The sequence below is a fragment of the Anoplophora glabripennis genome, unplaced genomic scaffold, assembly GCF_000390285.2.
Source record: "Anoplophora glabripennis isolate ALB-LARVAE unplaced genomic scaffold, Agla_2.0 scaffold327, whole genome shotgun sequence".
Taxonomy (NCBI): Eukaryota; Metazoa; Arthropoda; class Insecta; order Coleoptera; family Cerambycidae; genus Anoplophora; species Anoplophora glabripennis.
The window spans coordinates 458,675-480,660 of NW_019416408.1; the positions used below are offsets into that span (position 1 = coordinate 458,675).

The window sequence follows — 21,986 nt, forward strand, 5'->3', positions numbered from 1 at the left end:
ATCGAAAAAAAAATTATAAGAAAAAATGTCATAGGGGTTGATTATTTCAACCCCTTACAAAAATAGTTCAGGGTTGAAAAAAATTCAAAAAGTGTAGTTTTATTGACAGATAATGTTCACCAAGTTTGGTTTCTTTAGCTTGATGTACATGGAAGATAAAAAAGAAAAACAATTTTTTTTTGTAATTTTAGGAGGGGCGTAACTTTTCAGGGGAGGGTTTTTTCAAAAAATTTTATACCAAAGACCCCTATTAATATTCATCGGAGAATCGCCCCTTGAATTTTTTCGGTGTTATTTAGATACACCATGTATAGAATTTTAACAGAAATCCAACTGTTTAAAAATATACAGGGTGTTCCATTGATTTCTTGATTTTGTACAACTTTTATATAAACTTTTTTTCGTATTATAAGTAACAAGGGAGTAAGTGTACTTTCTCACACTAATAGCCCTCCCTGTATTTATCTTAATCTCTTAAGACGAACTCACCCTTCCACCCCCAAGTGTCTTTTTTGTTACAGAAGGGTCTTTCTGCATGGAAAATTGTGACAATTTCTTCAACAATTCATTGGTTAAAAAAATTGTAATTTTAAAATAGCTTTAATATATCTCACCTGTATAGAATTCACCTTTATAGAATTCGATATAAAAAAAAACTATAACTGACAGGTACGACTTTTTTTCTAAATTAAAAAGGGGAAGTAACAGTCCAGACTGGACTCCAGGGGGAGACCAGAAACAACCAATCCACTTTGGAGGTCTTTTTTATACGTTTTACATTAAAATAATACCTAACCTAAATTGTCAGTGTACGCATAAGGGAAGCTTCGAAGTAAAATAGATTGGCACTATATGACATTTGTAACCAATTGCTTCCTATAAGTCGAATAATTCACCTAAACCAGTGGAGTTATGCTTCCTACCCAAAATTCAGCGTTTTTTACAAAAAAAATTATACAAGCATAATTTTAATTTAGAATTAACAGAACGATTGTCAACAAACTCACCTCCACTATTAATAACCATGACTCTGCATCCGCTGGAAGTTCTTGTTGGCAGGAAGGAAAAAACTTGGTCATCAAACACTTTCCTGACACACTGTGGGGTTATATTTATACCATAGTTGGGGTGTTTCACTTTGAATTTGTAAAACCGTTTTATAAATTTGAAAGCCAGTTCCGGTTGGAACTTACAAGGCCTCAGAAACTTGATTAGAAATGAGTCGTTGTCTAAGGGCACATACAGACTTTTTTCAGCTGAAAATAAGAGAAAACAACTGGTCTCATGAATGCCATAGATAATATTGGTTTATAAAACAGAAAACAATGCGAGCATGTAATTTTTTAAGATAATTTCAGATGTGGTACTTTTTGTTTATCTTCATTTGCTTCAATGCTATAACAAAATACATACAGTGATATTTTTTTAAAACCTGACATAGGCCAACTTTTTTATTTGCAGTGATAGACGAGTACCTACTTCCAAATGCAAAGTTGTAGGAAATAACTTGATTAAGAACAATTTACAAATAATTCTCTCCGGTGTTGCCAGATTTCTGCAGTAGCAGTCAGGCTTTAAAAAAATAGCACTGTATAAACAGGTTTCTATATTAATATAATTTTACCCATGTTCAACAAAGCTTTACTGTAGCTAATAAGTATTATCTGTTTTCAATTTTTGAATCAGTTTAGAATATTTGTTTACGAGGTACTGCAGAATGAATAGTTCTCTTCATAAAACAGTATACCTATATTTTATACAGTTCCTAGTTTGCTTATGATTCAAGAGGTGAAAATTATGGACACACCCTGTTCATTTACAGTGCTCAACATAGTCTACTTTTTCGAATTAATTGCTATTAAAATTTTCCGTGCAGCACAACTTTATACCTAGTTTAAACAGGCACATATGTTTTCCGTATTCTAATACTTTCTCCACCAAATTATTATATGAAACAGTTAATACGATCATAACTGTTTTTCGTATCTATTTGGGTATTTTACTATTTGTGAAGAAAAAGAATGAATGAAATAAGCCTTTTACATTTGTTTGCTTCGTTCGGTGAGATTTTTGGTCAAGCAAAACTAGATTTATAAAAACAACCCTTGACTAATCCTTTCGGTGGGATTATTTCATATTTTTCCAAATATTGTTGATAGGTGTGAAAATAACCAATTAAATAGAAAAAACAAAAAAAAATTAAATTATGCCACATACAGGGTGATCCATTAACAATGGGAAAATCGAAAGCTGAAGATACTACACGTGAAATGGTGACCATTGGCGCAAACATGCCTTATCCGAAGGTTGATAGTTTCAGAAATACAGGGTGTTGAAACTTAATTTTTAAATCGTTTTTTTTTTGCGATTATTCTGAAAATATGTAGGTTGGGAACTTGAAAATTTGTGAAACTATATTTTTTTAGGCGACGAATAAGATGCGTGTTGTAATTTCAGCATTGCTCATGGAGGGCTCCACTTACTACCAATTTTACCGAACATTTAGTTAACAACTTTTTACCCTGTATGCCTAACATGAAACTTGATTCAAAACTTGAAAGAGCAATCATTTTTCCATTAATTGTGTATTCTCGTTTCATTTCGGTATCTCGATCTGTTTTCGAGAAAAATCGATTTAACGAACACTATGTTTTAATAATACGAGAAATTAAAAGCCAAACAAACCAAGTGTTTCTTCGTGTTATTACAACAATTAGCAATAAAACAAATGAAATTCGTAATAATGATTTAAAGTCAGTGTTCGAAGAATCCACTGTTGACATTTACACACTTTACACAACGTTTTCTGAGAGATCTTCGAGTTTGAACCAACAATAGATTCTTCCAAATAGAAAAATGGAGACGATTGAAGTCCGGACTTCTGGGTGGCCAAGTAAAAATGCTTCCAAGGCTTGAAGAAGTTCCACTTTATTTAAGAAGTGACATGTGGTTCATGCACGACTGAGCTCCACCGCATTTTTCTAGGCCAGTGCGTGCATATTTAGATGCAGTTTTTCCAAATCGCTGAATTGGCCATGTAAGCATTTTTGCTTGGCCATCAAGAAGTCCGGACTTCAATCCTCTTGATTTTTCTATTTAGTCTCGAATAAAAGATATAGTTTACAAAGAATCTATTGGCTCGTGTGAAGAGTTGTGGCAAAGAATACAAATCGCTGCCAACGAAGTCAGACGCAATCCCAATACGTTGTTTCAAACTCGAACATCTCTCAGAAAACTTGTAAAGTGTATCAGTGTCAACGGTGGATTCCTCGAACACTTATTTTAAATCATTATTACAAATCATTTGTTTTATTGTTAATTGTTGTAATAACACGAAGAAACACTTGGTTTGTTTCGCTTTTAATTTCTCATATTATCAAAACATAGTGTTCGTTACATCGATTTTTCTCGAAAACGGATCGAGATAGCGAAATGAAACAAGAGTACATAATTAATGGAAAAAGGATAGCTCTTTCAGGTTTTGAATCAAGTTTCATGTTAAATATACAGGGTAAAAAGTTATTAACTAAATTTTCGGTAAAATCGGTCGTAAGTGGCGCCCTCTATGAGCAATGCTGAAATTACAACACGCATCTTATTCGTCGCCTAAAAAAATATAGTTTCACAAATTTTCAAGTTCCTAACCTACATATTTTCAGAATAATCGCAAAAAAAACGATTTCAGATTTTAACTTTCAACACCCTGTATTTCCGAAACTATCAACTTTCGGATAAGGCATGTTTGCGTCAATGTTCACCATTTCACGTGTAGTATCTTCAGCTTTCGACTTTCTCATTGTTAATGAATCACCCTGTATAAGTCACCTCAGATACTATGATTATTACTAGGTAACACAAATTATGATCATTAAATATATCCGTAGCAAATCTCTAACGAAAACAATATTTCCAGAATTAGGTATTTAGATACAAAAATATTGTGCAGTCGTTTATAATTTTATAACTGCTTCAGATATACAGGGAATAACCAAAATGTTTAACCAAATTTTAATGTCATAAAGTAACTATAAGTGCATGTTCGAAAATGTTCGTTTTCAATATACAAGGCAATAAAAATTGAAAAATAAAATGGTTAAAAAAATTGTTGAAACTTTCATTACAATTTTATTATCTATAATCACATACATTGTCATAGGTTGTTTCTACATATAATTTTCAGATTAAATTTAATAATGTTTAATTCATTTTTTTTGCAAGCTGCTTAAATTTGACTTTTTTATAGAACATTAAATGCTATACCTGCTATAGAAATAATGTATTATTTACATGATTTTCGTCAATTGTTTTAAATATCCTGTACCTGAATAAAACCATTATCAGGCAAAAATTTCAGTATCCTGCATAAATTTAAATAAATGTATTAACGTAAACAAATTGTTACGATGAAATAAAAATCCTTTTACAATTCCATTCATTATGTGAGGACTTACAAGACGAAGTTCATTGCTTTGTTTATGTTTACATACTTCTATAGCTGGTTCAATGACTGGTACCTCTACATTGCAAAGATCGTGTATAGTATTCAATTGTTTTCCATAGCAAATTTTAAAAGAAACACGTTAAAAAGTCAATTACCAATAATTGAGTCACGTTCTAAAATCTCAGTGGGTAGTTGACGTTAGTAACAATAAAAAAAATTCATGGCAACGAAATAATTTGTTTTATTCTACTCTGCCATTTCTGCCTTGTATTACCTTGTTGGTTCTGCACAAAGTAAAAGTAAAAATGTATGAAAACAAATTTGGAGAACGAAAACTTCCTTTAGACGTGGAAGAGGAGCATTAGAGGCCGTGGGGAAACTATCGCTTCAAAAATCGCACGTTGTGGATGTATTTGTTTGTCAACAATCAGTCGTGGATTTTCTGAACCCCCAAATGCGGCAATTTTGTCGATTAACGAAGCCATCAAGATGAAAATGAGCCTCATCGCTGAAGAAGAATTTGTTAGAAATATCAGCTTCCATAAGACATTCAACGAACTATCTTCGTTCCGCGTGGTTAGTAGGCAGTTCTTGAGTTAATTAAACTTTGTAATCATGAAAATGCATCAGAAGATCTTTATCAACTATCAACAGAAAAACTGTGCTATCTAATCTGAAGGAATAAATGGTTTGTACAATACTGCAAATTTTTTGAAGTTACCCAATTCAGAAATATATAAGAGGTATAGATGCAAAACTCATACTCATACATAATTTTTCGAAATAGAGTTATAGTGACGCTATCTTGTTCATCGTGTTAAACTACACCATTTTAAAATTTAGAAGTGGTACAAACTCACATTTTCGTATTAATTTTTAAATTGTGAAATCTGTGAATTGTTTCAAAAGTCACAATCTCCTACGATCTGAAGGTGCCAAAACTCACATTATCCATATCCACCAATGAAAAAGCTTAAAGCGATAAACTAATATAGCCGACTGCCTAAGGAGAATGTGAGTTTTGCTTCTCGTATTGTTTTGCTTTCCTAGATGGTTGGTTCAGTGTTTTTCTATGAGTTTCTGATTATAAGTAAGATAAGTTTAGTTCTGAAGTTTCATATTTAAATATCGGATATTAAAACTTTTTACTGTCAACATTTTTTATACTTTGCAATTTTAGATTCATTATAAAAATATTTCTCTTCATCACTGATAATAAAATCGCATCTAAGTTTTTTGTGCAGCTTTTTGATTATGAACTACCACATTACATAAAAGTTTGATTGATATTGAGTTTGTTTCAAAGTTCCTTTAATTTCATGAATAATTTGGAGCAAAACTACCATTATCCAAAAAGTTGTATCAAAACTCACATTATCCAAACTTTAATTCACTTTCTTGGAGTCAAATATTGTTGTGCTGCCATTTCACCAATTAAGAAGCAAAGTTAAAGTTCTAATACAATACCAAAAAAAAAAAAATTCAGATCCTTAAGTCACTTAAAAAGCGAGAAATCAGTTATTCCTTCTTCCTGAAAAATTTAAAAAAGTGGATAATCTGAGTTTCGCATCTATACCCCTCATATACCGGCCACTGTTTTGATTTGTTTATCTCTGCAGCCACAATGCTGATAAATTATGGTGCTGACCTCATAGCCACTCATAGCACTCAAGTGTCCAGAAGGATGCAAGCCATCTTCAGTGGCCGGAGATTATATAGAAGACTCAGAGCAAGAAACTCCCCGTTAAAATGTTACCTGATCTGTTGATTTCAGTTTCACTCTTTGTCATTTGCTATATAAACGAATAAACATCTACTGAAATATTTTTCATTAATTGATAATCTCCTTAAAATTAGCCGTTTTCTAAATATTTTTTTTTATTATTTATATATATTTCCCTCCAAAATATTTCCCGGAATTCGACAATATGATTCCGATATCAATCTAATGAATTTGATGTTAATTTTCATATAATCCAAAGTACATTATACATTTTTAAATGTTTTTTTCTTTTAATTTGCAAGGATAAGTAATATACTACTAATAACCTTTATACATCAGCGAAGTTTATGTTCTAAAAACAATAATAATTGGTTATTATAGACAATACATATGCCGGCATGTCATGTCCTCAACTATGTCGCAATAAGAATAGAAATTGATTCATTTTTGCCTACCTCATGGTCAAAGTTATCAAATTATAATTGCAAGATTTTTTTGCTTCTATAAGAGGCCACAAATACTTTCTTTTTTTTTCGACAAGTTTACCTCTTGAAAATAATCGAACTGAATAGAGTGTTTTTAATTTCACAATAAAATTATCTATTTCATTTAAAATTATCTGTCGATTCGTAATTAAATTTACCTCATTATAGTACTCTCACAACTTCTGTGTGCTGGAAATATTTTTTAACTGTAGAAACTCAAAGCTTCTTTAAACCTTGTTTATTTTTTTATTTACATACTATGTTACCTTCTGGAATATACGCAAATATAAACTTCGTATTACCTTCAATAAGTTGCCGAAGTTTCTTCAAACCGTGCTCGATATTTTCTGGAATTTCCCTAATTTCTTCGACAGCTCGTTCCTTCTCTTCTTCATTAAGCTCCTCCAGGTCCAGTCGTAGCTGATGAGTCCCAAGTTGAATGAAAGGGACGTTGTCCTCGCCCGTTTCAATGCATAAAACCATATTTGACACTGAATATAAGGCCAGTATTGATTGAAAATTCAGTGAACGTACTTGCCAAAAAATAATCTGAAAAGAATAATGATCAAATAAGTATATACAATATTTAGTTATTGATTAATATTCTATAATATGCCTTTTGAAGAGAAATGATATGAAATTCTTTTCCACTTAGGTATTACAGTTGATACGTATATAAATCTAAACAAATGAGAATTTGTAGGTCATAGGCTAATAAAAATCTAGAGCATCCAGTGAACATTCAATAATTGTTCTCTACATTCTGATGAGTTTCAAATAATTGGAAGTAGATAGTAGGAAAGTCCTTCATTCTATAACTATATTCATTCATTTCAAACAAAAAGGGTAAAAGGTTACGCATAATTTGCATAAAAAGCAACATTTTGACAGAGGTACGAATTGTATAAAAGTAGAAGAATTAGAAATTTAAAACGCCGTACTATATTAAGTCAACAAATTCTAATACATATTTATGATAAATACAGTTTATGTTTAGCAGCACGAATAAAGTTTAAAAAATATACAGGGTGGGCCACCATTAACGCCTCGGTCGCTAGGGATCAAACAGCAAATGTTATAGAAACCTGTTTAGGTGGGTACGTGTAAGTTGAATACGGCTACATTTTAAAAATATTTTAAAATATACAGGGTATCCAGGAAAAGCGTACCACATCAAAGTTATGTATTTTTCAATGGAAGACCCTGTATTTTATTGCATTTTTGAAAGCACCATAAAAAAATAGGCGAACTTTATTAAAGGTTCTACATACCTGGTACTTCTGGTTTGTGAGATATGTATTTCAATTTTAGTGAAAGAGAAAGAGTTTAGGCTTAGCGTAGAAATTTAATCTAAGCAATAAAAAAATAATTTTAAGGAAGAAGTTTTGGAGAATGTATTTTAGATCCTTGAAATTATAAATTATTATATTTGTCGTCACTTAGTATTGTACAGGGTGTTCAAAAAACTGCTGAATACTTTTCTCAACTTTAAACAGCAGTAAATTGGTTATTTTAAATGAGACATTGAGTATAATTTTACTTTGGTAGTTAGAAAATTTAAACTCTTTAAAAACTCTTTCAAACTGTGTCCCTATGCCTATCTCTAACGGTATTGGAGATATTTGTGCCGTTTCGTTTTTTATCGAATTTTTTTGTAAGATGTATCCACGTGTTTTCATCCAGATCTTTTTTTAATAGGGTTGGGATCTAAAATGCACTGCACAAAGCTGCTTCCTTAAAATATTTTATTGCTAATATTATATTTCTACGCTAAGCCTGTATTTTCACTAAAATTGAAATATCTCACAAACAATACGTCCTAGGTATGCAGAACCTTTAATAAAGCTCACCTATTTTCTACGGTGCTTTCAAAAATGCAGTAAAATACGGGGTGTTAAAAACACATAACTTTGATATAGTACGCTTTTCCTGGACACCCCGTATATTTCAAAAGATTTTTAAAATGTAGCTGTAATCAACCTACACATACCCACCTAAACAGGTTTCTATAACATTTGCCGTTTAGTCCCTAGCCACCGAGGCGTTACTGGTGGCCCACCCTGTATATAATACCTTTAGAACGAAACGAAACTTTTCTTATATTTACAAATATTTACCCTAAGGAGGCGCATATTACCCAATATATAGTACACATAGTATATTGTTCAAATGTATTTTCAACGTGTGATTAGTTAATAATTCTCGTCATGTTAGAAAATCTACTGTTTTTTTTTTTGAGGTTCGTAACGTTAAAATACATTACTTCTTACGAAAAATATTGGCAGTCCTTTTGACAATCTTACACGAACGTTAATGAAAGTAGTTCAAAATAAATTGTTCTTTTAAACGTCAATAAAACGTCAACTCAATGATCAATTGACATTAAACTAAAACATTTGTGTTTTACAATACAAACACTTGTAAAACATATAAAGCGTATAACAAACGTTTTACGTTTTATAAACATAATAGTAAAGTATAATAATTTAATAATGATAGGAATTAAGAATCACAATTATGTATACATATACTCAATAGTGAGCAAATGACATTTTCTTAATAACAAGGTTTTGCCTCATATTGTTTTAAAATAGTAGCAGCATTCACAGTACGTTGCTTGCATTAGTTAATAAAAAAGAATGAATTGTCGTTTTTTACACGTATCATTAACGCTCTATATAATAATCTTGATTACGTGCTATATGTACCTACCGCTTATTATTTTTATTTTACATATCATTAATGTAGTTTTTTCTTAAATACATGTTCTGACCTACTTATGTCTTTAAGCAACCTACTACGAAAAAATTTATAAAAATATAGATTTTTCGAGAGCCGAAAAGGACTATATAGTTCTTTTCGGCTCTTGGCTCTCGGCTAATTAGCATATGCTAATTATATAGAGTGAAAGAGAATGTCTGTAACATCCAGGAAAATCAATCAATAGCGAACATAAATAGAAACATTATTTAACAGTTTGTTAATGAATAATCTTTTAAAGAGCATATAGCTATTATTACATTATACTAATTCTAGTTTTTTCTGTTTACTTTCAATTTAATCGTTTTTTGTACCAACGAAAGCTTAATGCCTTTTTATGAATGTTTAATAAATTCATATTAATATTTATTATATTTAATTTGATTGTTTTTAAGCCTTACTTAAAATTGACATTTTATAGAGACTATTTGTTGCCATATATCCTACGTTCAAGCATAATATTCCTAATTATGTATATTCTACAGTCTATACCTTTCATATTATCCAGATTTAAATTGCGTTTACTAAAAATCTTCATCAAACATTATTTTGAAATGTAGGTACCTAAAGAATATTAATACCAAAAATGATTGTTTCACGTTTACTAATATTAAAAGTTTACTCTTTCGTTGTATGAAACGTTTAAAACTACTACATTAAATTGATTGTACATAAGTAAAAACGACACGTTTTTCTCAAATGATGTTTGGATATTATATACGTCTTTCCAACATATGTGTCTTTACTGAATTGGAAACTGTAATTTTATTAAAATTACGATGAATTCCATAACTTTCCCTAAGTTCGTGCAAAAGTGTGATTTTTTCACAATTAATTTGTGTATGAAATTGAACATACTTAACTGTTACATTTTAAATTTGTGTATAAAATTTAAACATAGATCTTAATAGATCTTCATAGATAGGAGTGTACCGAAGGTACAGAATAACGTCCTGTTATTAGATTTTATATAAAAAATTGCTTACCTATATGGTTTCTCAAAGATTGTCCCCTCAAAATATTGTAGCAGAAATTATTACCGTAAGAAATATTAAGAAAGGAAATGCAGTTGAATAGACTAGAATTCAGAACCAAAACCAAAAAAACAGAGCAATCCTTAAAAAAAAAAGATTTGCTTTTGAAGAAATTACTAGAAACCAAAATTGAAATACATATACACATTATTTTAATTTAGATACTTAAAATTTGTTTAGAAAAAAAAAATGTAATTACGATTCGAAAAATTAAGGACTGTTAAATTGAAGGAAACATATTTTTAATTTGAACATCAACAAGTGCTGATTTTGTAAAACAGATCTCTATATATTTAATTTAGTGAGTAAAAATTTGTAATTAGTAAAGCTCAATTATTTTGAAATGTACTTCTCTAACAGAGCTTAGTTTTTCTAAAATTATAGGTATAATGCTGAACATAATTTTCTTTGCCGAATAGAAACATTTATATTAGCTGTATTATTCTGTATCCACTGACTATGTATCTGAAATTTCTTAAAATTTCGCATAAAAAATTTGTAAATTAATAAAATGTAGTAAATTATATTCAACTTAAAAAAATGTAAACTTAAAATAAAATGAACAAATTGTTTTTAATTTAAAAACGTTAAGATCTAACTTAAATAACTAACAGAAAAAAAGTGAGTAAAAATTTGTAATTAGTAAAGCTCAATTATTTTGAAATGTACTTCTCTAACAAAGCTGTAGTTTTTCAAAAATTATAGGTATAATGTTGAACATAATTTTCTTTGCCGAATAGAAAAATTTATATTAGCTGTATTATTTTGTATTCATTGACTACGTATCTGAAATTTCTTAAAATTTTGCATAAAAAATTTGTAAATCAATAAAATGTAGTATGTAAATTATATTCAACTTAAAAAAATGTAAACTTAAAATAAAATGAACAAATTGTTTTTAATTTAAAAACGTTAAGATCTAACTTAAATAACTAACAGAAAAAAAGTGAGTAAAAATTTGTAATTAGTAAAGCTCAATTATTTTGAAATGTACTTCTCTAACAAAGCTGTAGTTTTTCAAAAATTATAGGTATAATGTTGAACATAATTTTTTTGCCGAATAGAAAAATTTATATTAGCTGTATTATTTTGTATTCATTGACCACGTATCTGAAATTTCTTAAAATTCTGCATAAAAAATTTGTAAATTAATAAAATGTAGTAAATTATATTCAACTTAAAAAAATCTAAACTTAAAATAAAATGAACAAATTGTTTTGAATTTAAAAACGATAAGATCTAACCTAAATAACTTACACAGAAATTTTTAATAAAATGTTACCATCTTAAAATATTTCTGATATATTTTTTTAAATAATACGAAGAATTACCCTATACAAATTTTAGACCACCTAGGAAGCGCACTGCATATAAAAAAATTGTAAATGCAAATTTTGAAAAAAAATAATATAATTTATAAACGAAAATGGTAAATACTTACAGCGCTTTAAACGGTACAGTACACAGGTCAAATCTTATGCAAGCGTTACAATATACCAGATCTGGAAAGATGAAAACACTCACTCACGCTTTCACATGAAGTAAAGCATTAAGCGAACCTGGCACAAAAGGTGTCACTCACTTGGTGGAATACCCACCACACATTCGGAAGTAACTATCGTGTATGGTTAATTTATAGATCCGACAGATTGATTATTCCCCCCTACATTACATTTGTAACACAGAAATGCATTTTGGAGACAGAGACTTTATGTCAAAATCGTCCGTTCGGATTAATAATTTAATTTTGTTTTAATAATATGTATAATTAATTCTTAAATTCGCACATTGTCTATTATATATTTCAAAAAACTGCCATTATATGTATTTATTTTTTAAATTTTCAGTATAAATATATTTAATCTATATCAACAAAACATAGATAATTTCGAAAAATACTGAAGGCATAAAGACATCTTAAATTGTTGGTTGGAAAAATAATTTTTAGACGGTATGAGGGATACAGAGTCATCTCCAATACTCTATCGATAATTTAAGGGTGAATAGTATAATATTGAAAAATGTTTTAAGAAATTATTGGTTATGACCTTGAAATCTCACAGACATTTTGAACAATCACACAGCCACAAAAAAAGTCCAAACCCACCTATCATTTCAGAAGAAATCCAATGCGCTGAAATTGAGAGAAAAGTGAAATTTTTGGGTGAAACTGGTCAAAACTGATTTTTTTCCTAAATGAGTATATAGGTATCATTTTCCCAGTATTTTGAGGCGCTGAAAAGGATGCCAATAGTAAAATTTACCCATAACCTTAATACTTAGAAAATCCACTATTAAGGTGAAAACTTGCCCAAATATGGATTTAGATCGAAATTTGTTTGAATTTTGAGCACTCGAGAAACCTAGAAATAATTATGAGCACGAGATTAAAACACTAATAATGTTTTATTGCAACGTGTGATGGTAATAATAATAATAATAATAATAATATATCTACTCCTCATTCTAATTACGAGAATTAGCCCAGAAGTCGGAGACTTGTGCGGGAGAGGAGGCGGCATATTATTATTATTACGCAGGCCGCATTTACGCCCAAGAACGACTTATGTTGGTAGGCCCTAACCACCATTCAGTGCAGGAATGAGGGAAACCTGGAAAACCTCATTAATTAGGGGGGTGGTCAAATGCCAACCGGTGTCAATCTCTCACATTGACCTAAGCCAACATTCTTCCACCCTACCATACCTGCACAGAGGGCGCCAATCCCCCGTACAAGTATAGTAATAGTTTAAATAACTAGGTGGATTTGACAGGGTCCAACGACACTTATAGTGTACGATAATTTAATAAACATAGAAATCTAAAAAAAATAGACATATTTGGAACGAATACATTGAAGATTAATTTTTCAAGACAAAACGTCTGAATTTGATTCGGGCTGAGGCAGTACAGTATCATGAATGCTTGCAAAAAATGTAATAAAATTTCCAGGGTCGTATTTAAAAAATTAAGTTGATGATGGTCCTGGAGAGACGAAACGTTACATATAAAAATTGATTATGCCATTCGATAGAGTGCAAAAAGTTACCATGAGAAAGTGTTAATCTTTTTTCAATATCGCTTCAAAAAGGGCTGAAATGAAACAAAAACGGATTTCCAAAATTTTGATTTTTTTCAAATATTTTGAAAACTAATCATGTTGATTTTTTAAGGCACAATGTTGGTCCCCTGATTACGCAACTTCTCCTCCATTTAAGCAACTTCGTATCTCTTACCGAGATTCCTGTAGTCAGAAGAGAACGCTGCATACCATTTTCGTAGTATTTTGGCCAGTTTTCACCCAAATAGTGGATTTTCTGAGAAATATCCAGCTCATGGGTAAATTTTACTGATGGCATCGTGTTCAGCGTCTCAAAATACTACGAAAATATTTGAACAAGATCTAGGAAAAAATTAGTTTTGACCCATATTTGGGACAGTTTTCATCCAAAAACTTTTCTCTGAAATGCCGTCACGAATTTTGACTACAGGATCGTGATCAACACCTCGAATTCCTTCGGAAATGATATGTGGCTCTGTTGGATTTCAACTTTTTTTTGTGCGACTGTGTCAAAGAAAGTGCTTTAGTTACGATATCGCTAAAAAATATTAAATTTTTATAATAAGATAATGTATTTCTATTTTAAATGTGTTTTTGAAAGTTGTTCTGCGGTTACTTCCTTCATCAAAAACAAACTTTTTTCGGTAACTGTAGCTGTGCTTTGGAAATTGTTCGAATTGTGTGGTATTTCAAAGCGTATGCGGTAGATGTTACAAAATTTTACAGAAAATATGAACTGAACTTTCTCAAAAATGGTTCGATTTATTAAAATTAATTTTTTTTATTTATTAATATTTTTAAACATTGTTTAGAACAGATTAAAAATTAAAAAAAAATGGAGATAAACTAGTGACAGTGGCCCCCTGCAACTACTCCTTACACAACATGTGTGGTTTAAATAATGCTGTGTCTAGATATCCCAAGTATAAGATAGGCCTAAAATATCTCGAAAGACTTTTAAGATATCACAAAAGCTACGTTATTCCGAAAAACTAAAGTGCAGTCTCAGATTAGTGACAACTTATTCCAGTACACAGTAATCTATTTTTATTAAATATTTTTAAAAAGGGTTGTTATTTTGCTTCAAAAAATAGTTTAGATAAATTATACATATAAGTACAAATAACTGCACCTTTACTAATATTATACTGCAGTTATACAGATATTAGATATAATCTACACTGGTTTAGTACATATTAAACCTATCTTCATCGTTATATTTTATTTCATTGTCAGTAAAGTTCATAATAATGCCCTTTTTATAAATTTAAATAAAATTCATAATTTTTAGAAGCATCTTCATGTTTGCTGGTCTTTATTATGTTCATAAAAGTGTTACAAGAAAATATCCCTTTCTGGCTTTAGTAATTAAGTGAAATGATTTACATTTGTAATTCTTGGAACACAATTAGGTATTTATTACACGTTGTTATACACCTTGGATATTAGATACGTATAGGCATTAATTGAAAATAATGATAATGTCAAAATGATTGAATATAATATAACAACTAATTGATTATAAATGAATTTTTAATGTCAGATCACTTACAGAAATCATGTTTATCTTTTGATAATAATAGTGAAATAGATATACCGCGTACGGAATACGTATTTAATAAACTTTGCACTGTTTTTGAGATAAATAATTAATAGTTCAAGAACGTGTAATGATAGCCTTACAAAGTTCGATACAGTAGATATGTTTTTATTATATACCTATTTATTCAATACCTACAACGTCATGCTAACTTCCACGCCTATGAGTTTTAGTTATCTCTACTTTGTAATAACAACAGATTTACAAAAAAATCTCTTGTCAAAACCGTACTTTCTACATGACAATGAATGCATTTTCATTTTGTTTTAGAGTAGAAACTAGTTTTTCAAAATAATTTTTGATTAAAAATATGTAGGTAACGCAATATTTCTTATGGTACCAACAAATTAAAAAAAAATATGTTTATAACATATAACTTCGTTTAAGAAGGTTAGATTTAGGGAAAGTGTAAACGATATTATAAAAAATTTACCAGGTGTCTCAGTTGTATTATTCCAATAGCATATCTCCATTACTTAAAAAACTATAAACTTTAAATTTGGGGCATCTACATACATCTAAACTTCTTTAAATTGGGCCTAATATTAAAATTCTTTCACTTCCGGTTTAACCAAAATCGACCGTATGTTTTTTATTTTAAATGACATCCTGTATATTTTTCTTAGAATTTTTTCGTGTATTGCACTTTGTATTTAGACTTCAAATCAGAAGTAAAATTGCAATTTAAATGTCTTCAACATTGGGATTATAGAAAATTATGAAAAACGTGCATTATTTTGGATTTAAATTTCAAATTAGCAAAGATACACTTTCCAAAAATTGTATTTTCAAGATCTCTGTAAAAGATAATTTAGGTACAAATATTTTCTTGAAGGTGAAATAATAGAAAAGTAATGTTAAATGAATTAGAAAAACATGTTGTACCTATTAATTTTATTTTTTACAAGAACGATATTTATGACTCTCTTGACACCAAAGACTAACCGCGAGCGACAGTAAAGATGTTAAAGAAAATGTTCAAAATGTCCATTTGATTCAATGCAACATTTGGCTCGATGCAAAAGTTCATGAGAGGTAACATTTTTTAATAATTCGGCATTTTAAGAAGTTCATACTCATTTCGATTTATATTTTTTAAATTTTCAAATCTGCGGAGGGGTCTAGTATATGTACAGATCTAATATTATACTATATTACATCTATCCCATCCTTCAAATATCCCCATAGAAAATAATCTAAGGGCGTTAGGTCGGGTGCTCTTGTAGGTCATCTTATGGTCTATATGTGCCGATCCACTTGTTAGTGTAAATTTGATTTAAATAAGCAACTGCAATTCTAGAATTGTAGTACCTGGAAATTCGATCTGAAGGAATTCTAAATATGCCTCATCAGTTCCTTCATAAAACTTTGGTCCGATAATGTACCCACCGGCTAGCCATGCAAGAAACGCCAGTCTTCTGTCATAATCACCTGGTTCTAATCCTTCATCCAGATGGATTTTGAAAGGTCCGAATTTGCCGGATTTTAGGATTCGCTGAATAGAAGAACGAGAGATATCGCATTCTGCTTCAATTTCTCAAATTGAAATATGAACTCATTTCCCAAAAGACCAACATTGTGCTCTTCATCAGTAGCAGTCTTTCTTTTAGAAACAGTTTTTTGAGGCCCCACATGTCACTAAATTTGAAGGCAGACGTGTACAATACTTAACACTTATATTAGTACACGTCTGCCAGGATATCACTCTCCATAAACACGGAAGGCATCACGCCTGTTTTTTTCTGCAGTTCTCAATTCTTCATTTTAAATATGTACCAATTTTGTTCGAAGCATCTTATTGATACAAATTTTAATAATACTTTATTCATGGATTGTCAAAGTACCTAAACAATCAAATTTATTCAAATAATTTCAGTCTGCTTTTAGTTTTTGTAAACCGCTTTGATTTGTAGAGGTAATCTCAATTTTGGAAACATTTAAAATGTAATTTCACTTCTGTTTTGAATTCTAAATACAGTGTAAATACTTCAGCAAAAACAGATTTTTTTGTAGAAATTTTGCCTGTCATACTGTTATAATTTTTATTCGTCGCACTAGTAGCATATTTACATTGATTTAGGGATTCATAGGCCCCACACAAATTTCTAGTACAAAATGACTCAACAGAAATCGAATTAAATTAAGTGCGTTGTACGCATACAAGTTTATTATGAAAAGTAAGTCTAGACTTTATAGAACTTAAAAAAGAAGAACTGATAATTTATTCATCTCTCTATGGAGGCAGTGAGCAATGTAGTATACAGGGTGTGCTATTGAATATTCCCACAGTCGTTTCCTTATAAATGCATATTAAGTCGATACTATAGTCATAGTGACAGGGCAGTAAATAGTTCAATTTAGCAAACAAATATTTGTTTAACTTTATACTTACAGATAGTATCGTGGTGTAAAGATATGTTTGAAATTTAGCCATAAAAAATTGGATGCACGACACAGATAATAAATTTTGCAATATTTTTTCATATTCGATTAAATCAACTTATAATCAACCGTTCGTTAGATATTTACAATTTTGTTTATTGTATTTTAAAGATTTCTTTTTTTATGAATTAATAATCTGATTCAAAACTAGTTAAACCGGAAAATCCAATAGAATTTGATTATTTCTTCTTCTTTAAATATTCGATTTTAGGGAAATTATAAATAGAGACAAAATTGTTCAAAATGTAATTATCTATGAAATTAATCTAATTATTTTATGCTTGGGATTGAGATACTTCTATACACAACAACGTCGTCTACAAAATATGAAAATAACGAAAATATTTTAGCTTGTAAGGAAATGCCAATGTACCTGACAGAGCCGAAAGTTATTGAGATTTAAATAAATTCCATGTTAAATATTGTTCATGTAAATAATGATATTACAAAAACTTCCAGTGTATTAGTATATTGATTGTGACATTCAAAAACCCAAGCTATACCTTTGGGAAGTGTTACATCCTTTCTCTTATTTCCTGGAAAATCAAATATTTTATATTTAAAGTATTAGTAGGCCAAGATCGACAGTTGAACTGTAGTTTGGTTTTACCACGAGAAGTTATTGAGTTACTGATCACGTAGCAGACGTAAATATATGAAATATATGAAATATATGTCTATAATGGAGAATGTAACAACGATATTGCCAAAAACAAATAGTAAATAAACAAAAAGATACTACATACTTTCTTAAACGACGATTCTTCAAAGTTGAGATATGAAAGTTTTTAATTAGTTTCTTAAGAACAGTTAACATTAAAAACTTCAAATTTAGCAGTTTTCTTGTACAGGGTGGACCATTAGTGTGAGAAAGTAAAATAACTCCCTTGTGACAGAAAATAAGTTTATATAAAAGTTATACAGAATCAAGAAACCTAAACTACAAAATTAATTTGATACATATTACATTTTTTAAATGGAACACACTGTATATTTTTAAACATATGGATTTCCGAGAAAATTCTGTATATGGCAATATAAACAATTTATCATTTTAGTGCGGGGTTGCCAAGTTATGTAGAAAATTCATTTAATTTTGGAAAAAAAACATGGCCTCGAAGAAGTTGTATTAACTTTCAGCTACTCACACTGGGAACTAAATAATTAGATAGAGTTATAGGCAAATGTTAGACAAAGGCCTATATTACCTAGTATTGATATTTTTATACAGTTTAAACTTGATTTTCAAAAATTTTCCAAATGGAACACCCTGCATTTTATTCTATTTTATTTATATATCGGTCCGATTCTGTACAACATTTATATAAACTTTTTCTCTGTATTATGAATAACAACTATTTTACTTTCTCATACTAATGGCCCACCCTGTATGTACTAGTCAACTAAGTATGAGTGAAATATAACGTGCAAAATACAGGGTGTATTTAAATAAAGGAGCAAAAATGATCCAAGAAATTCCTTAAGTGAAAATAAGTTGATTTAATCTAACATACCTATATCCCAAGTGGCATAATAAAAAAGATACAGGGTGTTAAAGTGAAAAATAAAAAATGGTTTTTCTTTAATTTCTAAAGTTTTAGTCAGACATGTTTCAAATACTCTAAATCAACTTATTTTCACCTAAAGAGTCTCTGGTACCATTTGTACCCCTTCTTTTAAATACATCCTGTTTATGTTACATCCTAAATGTTATTAATACTCTGCTACTTAAAAAAAACTAACAAACTGCGTATAAAGCTTTAACAGAAATTAACCTAATCTAATCATCGTTATTTGCATAACCACCAAAGATTGATTCATAAGTTTTTTTGGGCTATCCGGTGTAATGCAATTTTTTTTAATTTTGCAGCTAATTTTGTCTGTTTAATAGTTTATAGAAATAGACCAAAGTGTAAGTAGTGCCCACCCTGTGCGTATAGGATGTCCTAGAAATAAGTGTCAAAAGTTTAACACGTATATTTAACTCATCAAAATCTATATCTTTTGTGTATTTTTTTTCAAGTACCTCTTAGTTTTTTGTTAAATATTTGAACTTTTGTTACTCGCCAATGGAGCATAAGTCGAAATACTTATTTGACTTAATAATAAAAGAACTAATTAATTGATTTTAGTGCTAACAAAACATTTTAAAATAGTAAATCATTCCATAAGACATTCACGTAAATTATTTAAATATTTTTTTCATTTGTAGACGTACCGTTAACGTTATTTTAATGGGTACAAAATACCAAACAAAACTAAGTTTTATAGAAAATTTATTAGAGAAAAGTTGTTGCTTCCAATGAGTTAAATACGTGATTAATATCTGGGCACTTATTTCTGGGACACCGTGTACCTATATTTAACAGGAAGGAATACGTAGGACGTTTAAGTAAAAAAAAATGAAAATTTTGAAATTAAGTTTTTCCAAAATGGTAGGTGACAAATACACTTACTAGTTAACAAAATGTTCTTACCTTAGTCGCCGCTAACACTCAGTGGCACGAATAAATTTCAATAAAACCACAGAGTTTTCTTTGGTTCAACGACCAGTGGTATCTAATTTATATGATAAAGCCAAGGCAATGGTATTGTATAGGATTTAATAAGTCTTTGTTACACATAAAGTCACCTTTGACCAAAGAGGCGATCAAATGGATATGATTTAATCGTACTATTTAATTCAGAGCGCACCTTATTGAACAATGTCACCGAAATGTTATATTAATATTCCATTTTATGTATTCATTTATAAAAATAGACACTCGTGTGACACCTTGAGCGCGATAACATTGAAATTAGATATTCGCAGGTTAGAGAAAATTTTAAATATTTTAACATTAAAAAAAGTGAGTTTCTCTTATTATTATAACTTTATTATTGTCTTTTTCATTGTCGTGTGCTTTTCCTTAATGATATACAAAAATGGCGTAGTAAAATTAACTAACTCATAGGTAAATATACAATCTTCACCGAAAAAGAAACAAACCTTCATTGACAGCGAAGGTATCGGAAACGAAAACATTACAATACAAATTATTTGCACAACAGAGGTACGGATAAAACGAATGAACTAAAATACCTATAATGGTATTAGTTAGATGCATCCTTATGTATATGCTTTTAATTACTAACTGTTTTGTTTTGTACAAAGCGATGAACACAGACATAATTTAAATTTTCGTCAAGTTTGAATTCAACCATCAATAAAAATCAAAACCTTTCTCACACCTTAAACCTCAAACTAAATTAACTTTATCTGAAAATAGTCACTGTCTGAAAGATGTCGCTGATACAGCGGCAGCGCTGATATGAGGACATTCACATAATATAGGCAATCCACATTACATAAAATATAAAATAAATGTATGCGTGATAAAACGGCGTAAGGTGTTGTTCTAAATGGAACATATAACACAAAAAAGAGAAAGTTAGGAAAATAAAAGAAGATTTCTAGCCTCTTCATCACGACACCGTCTATAAACCAGGGGTAAAAGTAATTATTGCCAAGTCTAGAATAGTGCTGGCAACTGAAATCGGTTTTTTTGGATAGTCGGTTAACCGGTTTCGGATAATTCGGATTTTTACGAAACCCGAAAACCGGTTATTCGATTCTTCAAATATCCGATAATTCAAACATCCTAAAAATCGGATTCTTTCTTTATAGCATAATCTAGTCTTAGTGTTATATAGTTATTGACACAGGCTACATAGTACATACATATTACAAGGTTTGAACTATTAAGGGAAATACAATTTATTTTTATATTTTATCCTGGGACAAAGACACATACTGATAAAAAAAACAGTCACCCACACTCACATACACCAAACGACCAAATCCATTTATATAAATAATAAATTGAAGAGTCACAGTAACAAGTACAACTGTTTTAACATTTTAACTTTTAACATTAGATTTAACTGAAGGTAATTTGTTTGGGAATGGGGTCAGTTTTTAAAAAAAACCAGTTTATTGGTAGTACTGGTTTTCTTTAAAAACTGACCCCATTCCCAAACAAATTACCTTCAATTTAATCACTGGGTCATGAAAATACTCTAAAATTAGATTTAACTTTAAAAAAAAATAAAATTTATAATATGTGTGTGAATAACATCGTATATCTCGTCAGTTTTACAAAACACCGATTTTCAGATATCCGGTTTTCGCCATTATTCGAGTAACGGGTTATTCGAATAACCGGTTTTAGAATATCCGGTTTTAGAAACTATTCGACTAACCGGTTTTATCTGAAATCGGTTTTTACGGAACCCGGTTAACCGGTTTCACTTTTTTTCGGTTTTTGCCAGCACTAGTCTAGAATATTATTTTTACTTTATTTAAATTTAGGAATATTCTTTTCCTTCGTTTTTTGTAAGTTTTAAGCACATTGGTGTATCTATTTTACAAAACACGTATTGGTTGTCCTTTTAAATCCT

The 21,986-nt window shown here is 29.9% G+C and overlaps 1 protein-coding gene across 3 annotated transcripts in view; it reads right to left on the reverse strand.

Annotated features, from left to right (window-relative positions):
* LOC108909479 (alpha-tocopherol transfer protein-like) overlaps nt 1–20,117 on the reverse strand; it is a 27,692-nt gene extending 7,575 nt beyond the window's left edge. Inside the window, exons 1-4 of one of the 3 annotated variants that reach the window (XM_018713830.1) lie at nt 11,885–12,035; nt 10,396–10,525; nt 6,952–7,198; nt 1,008–1,256 (exon numbers count right to left, since the gene is read on the reverse strand). In XM_018713830.1, the coding sequence (XP_018569346.1) occupies nt 1,008–1,256; nt 6,952–7,132 (430 nt within the window). In that variant the 5' untranslated portion in view covers nt 7,133–7,198; nt 10,396–10,525; nt 11,885–12,035. Of the gene's footprint in view, nt 1–1,007; nt 1,257–6,951; nt 7,199–10,395; nt 10,526–11,884; nt 12,036–20,023 lie in introns of those variants that run through there. The other 2 variants (XM_018713831.1, XM_018713828.1) reach the window with 2 other exon arrangements.
* Between the last annotated feature and the right edge of the window lie 1,869 nt (nt 20,118–21,986).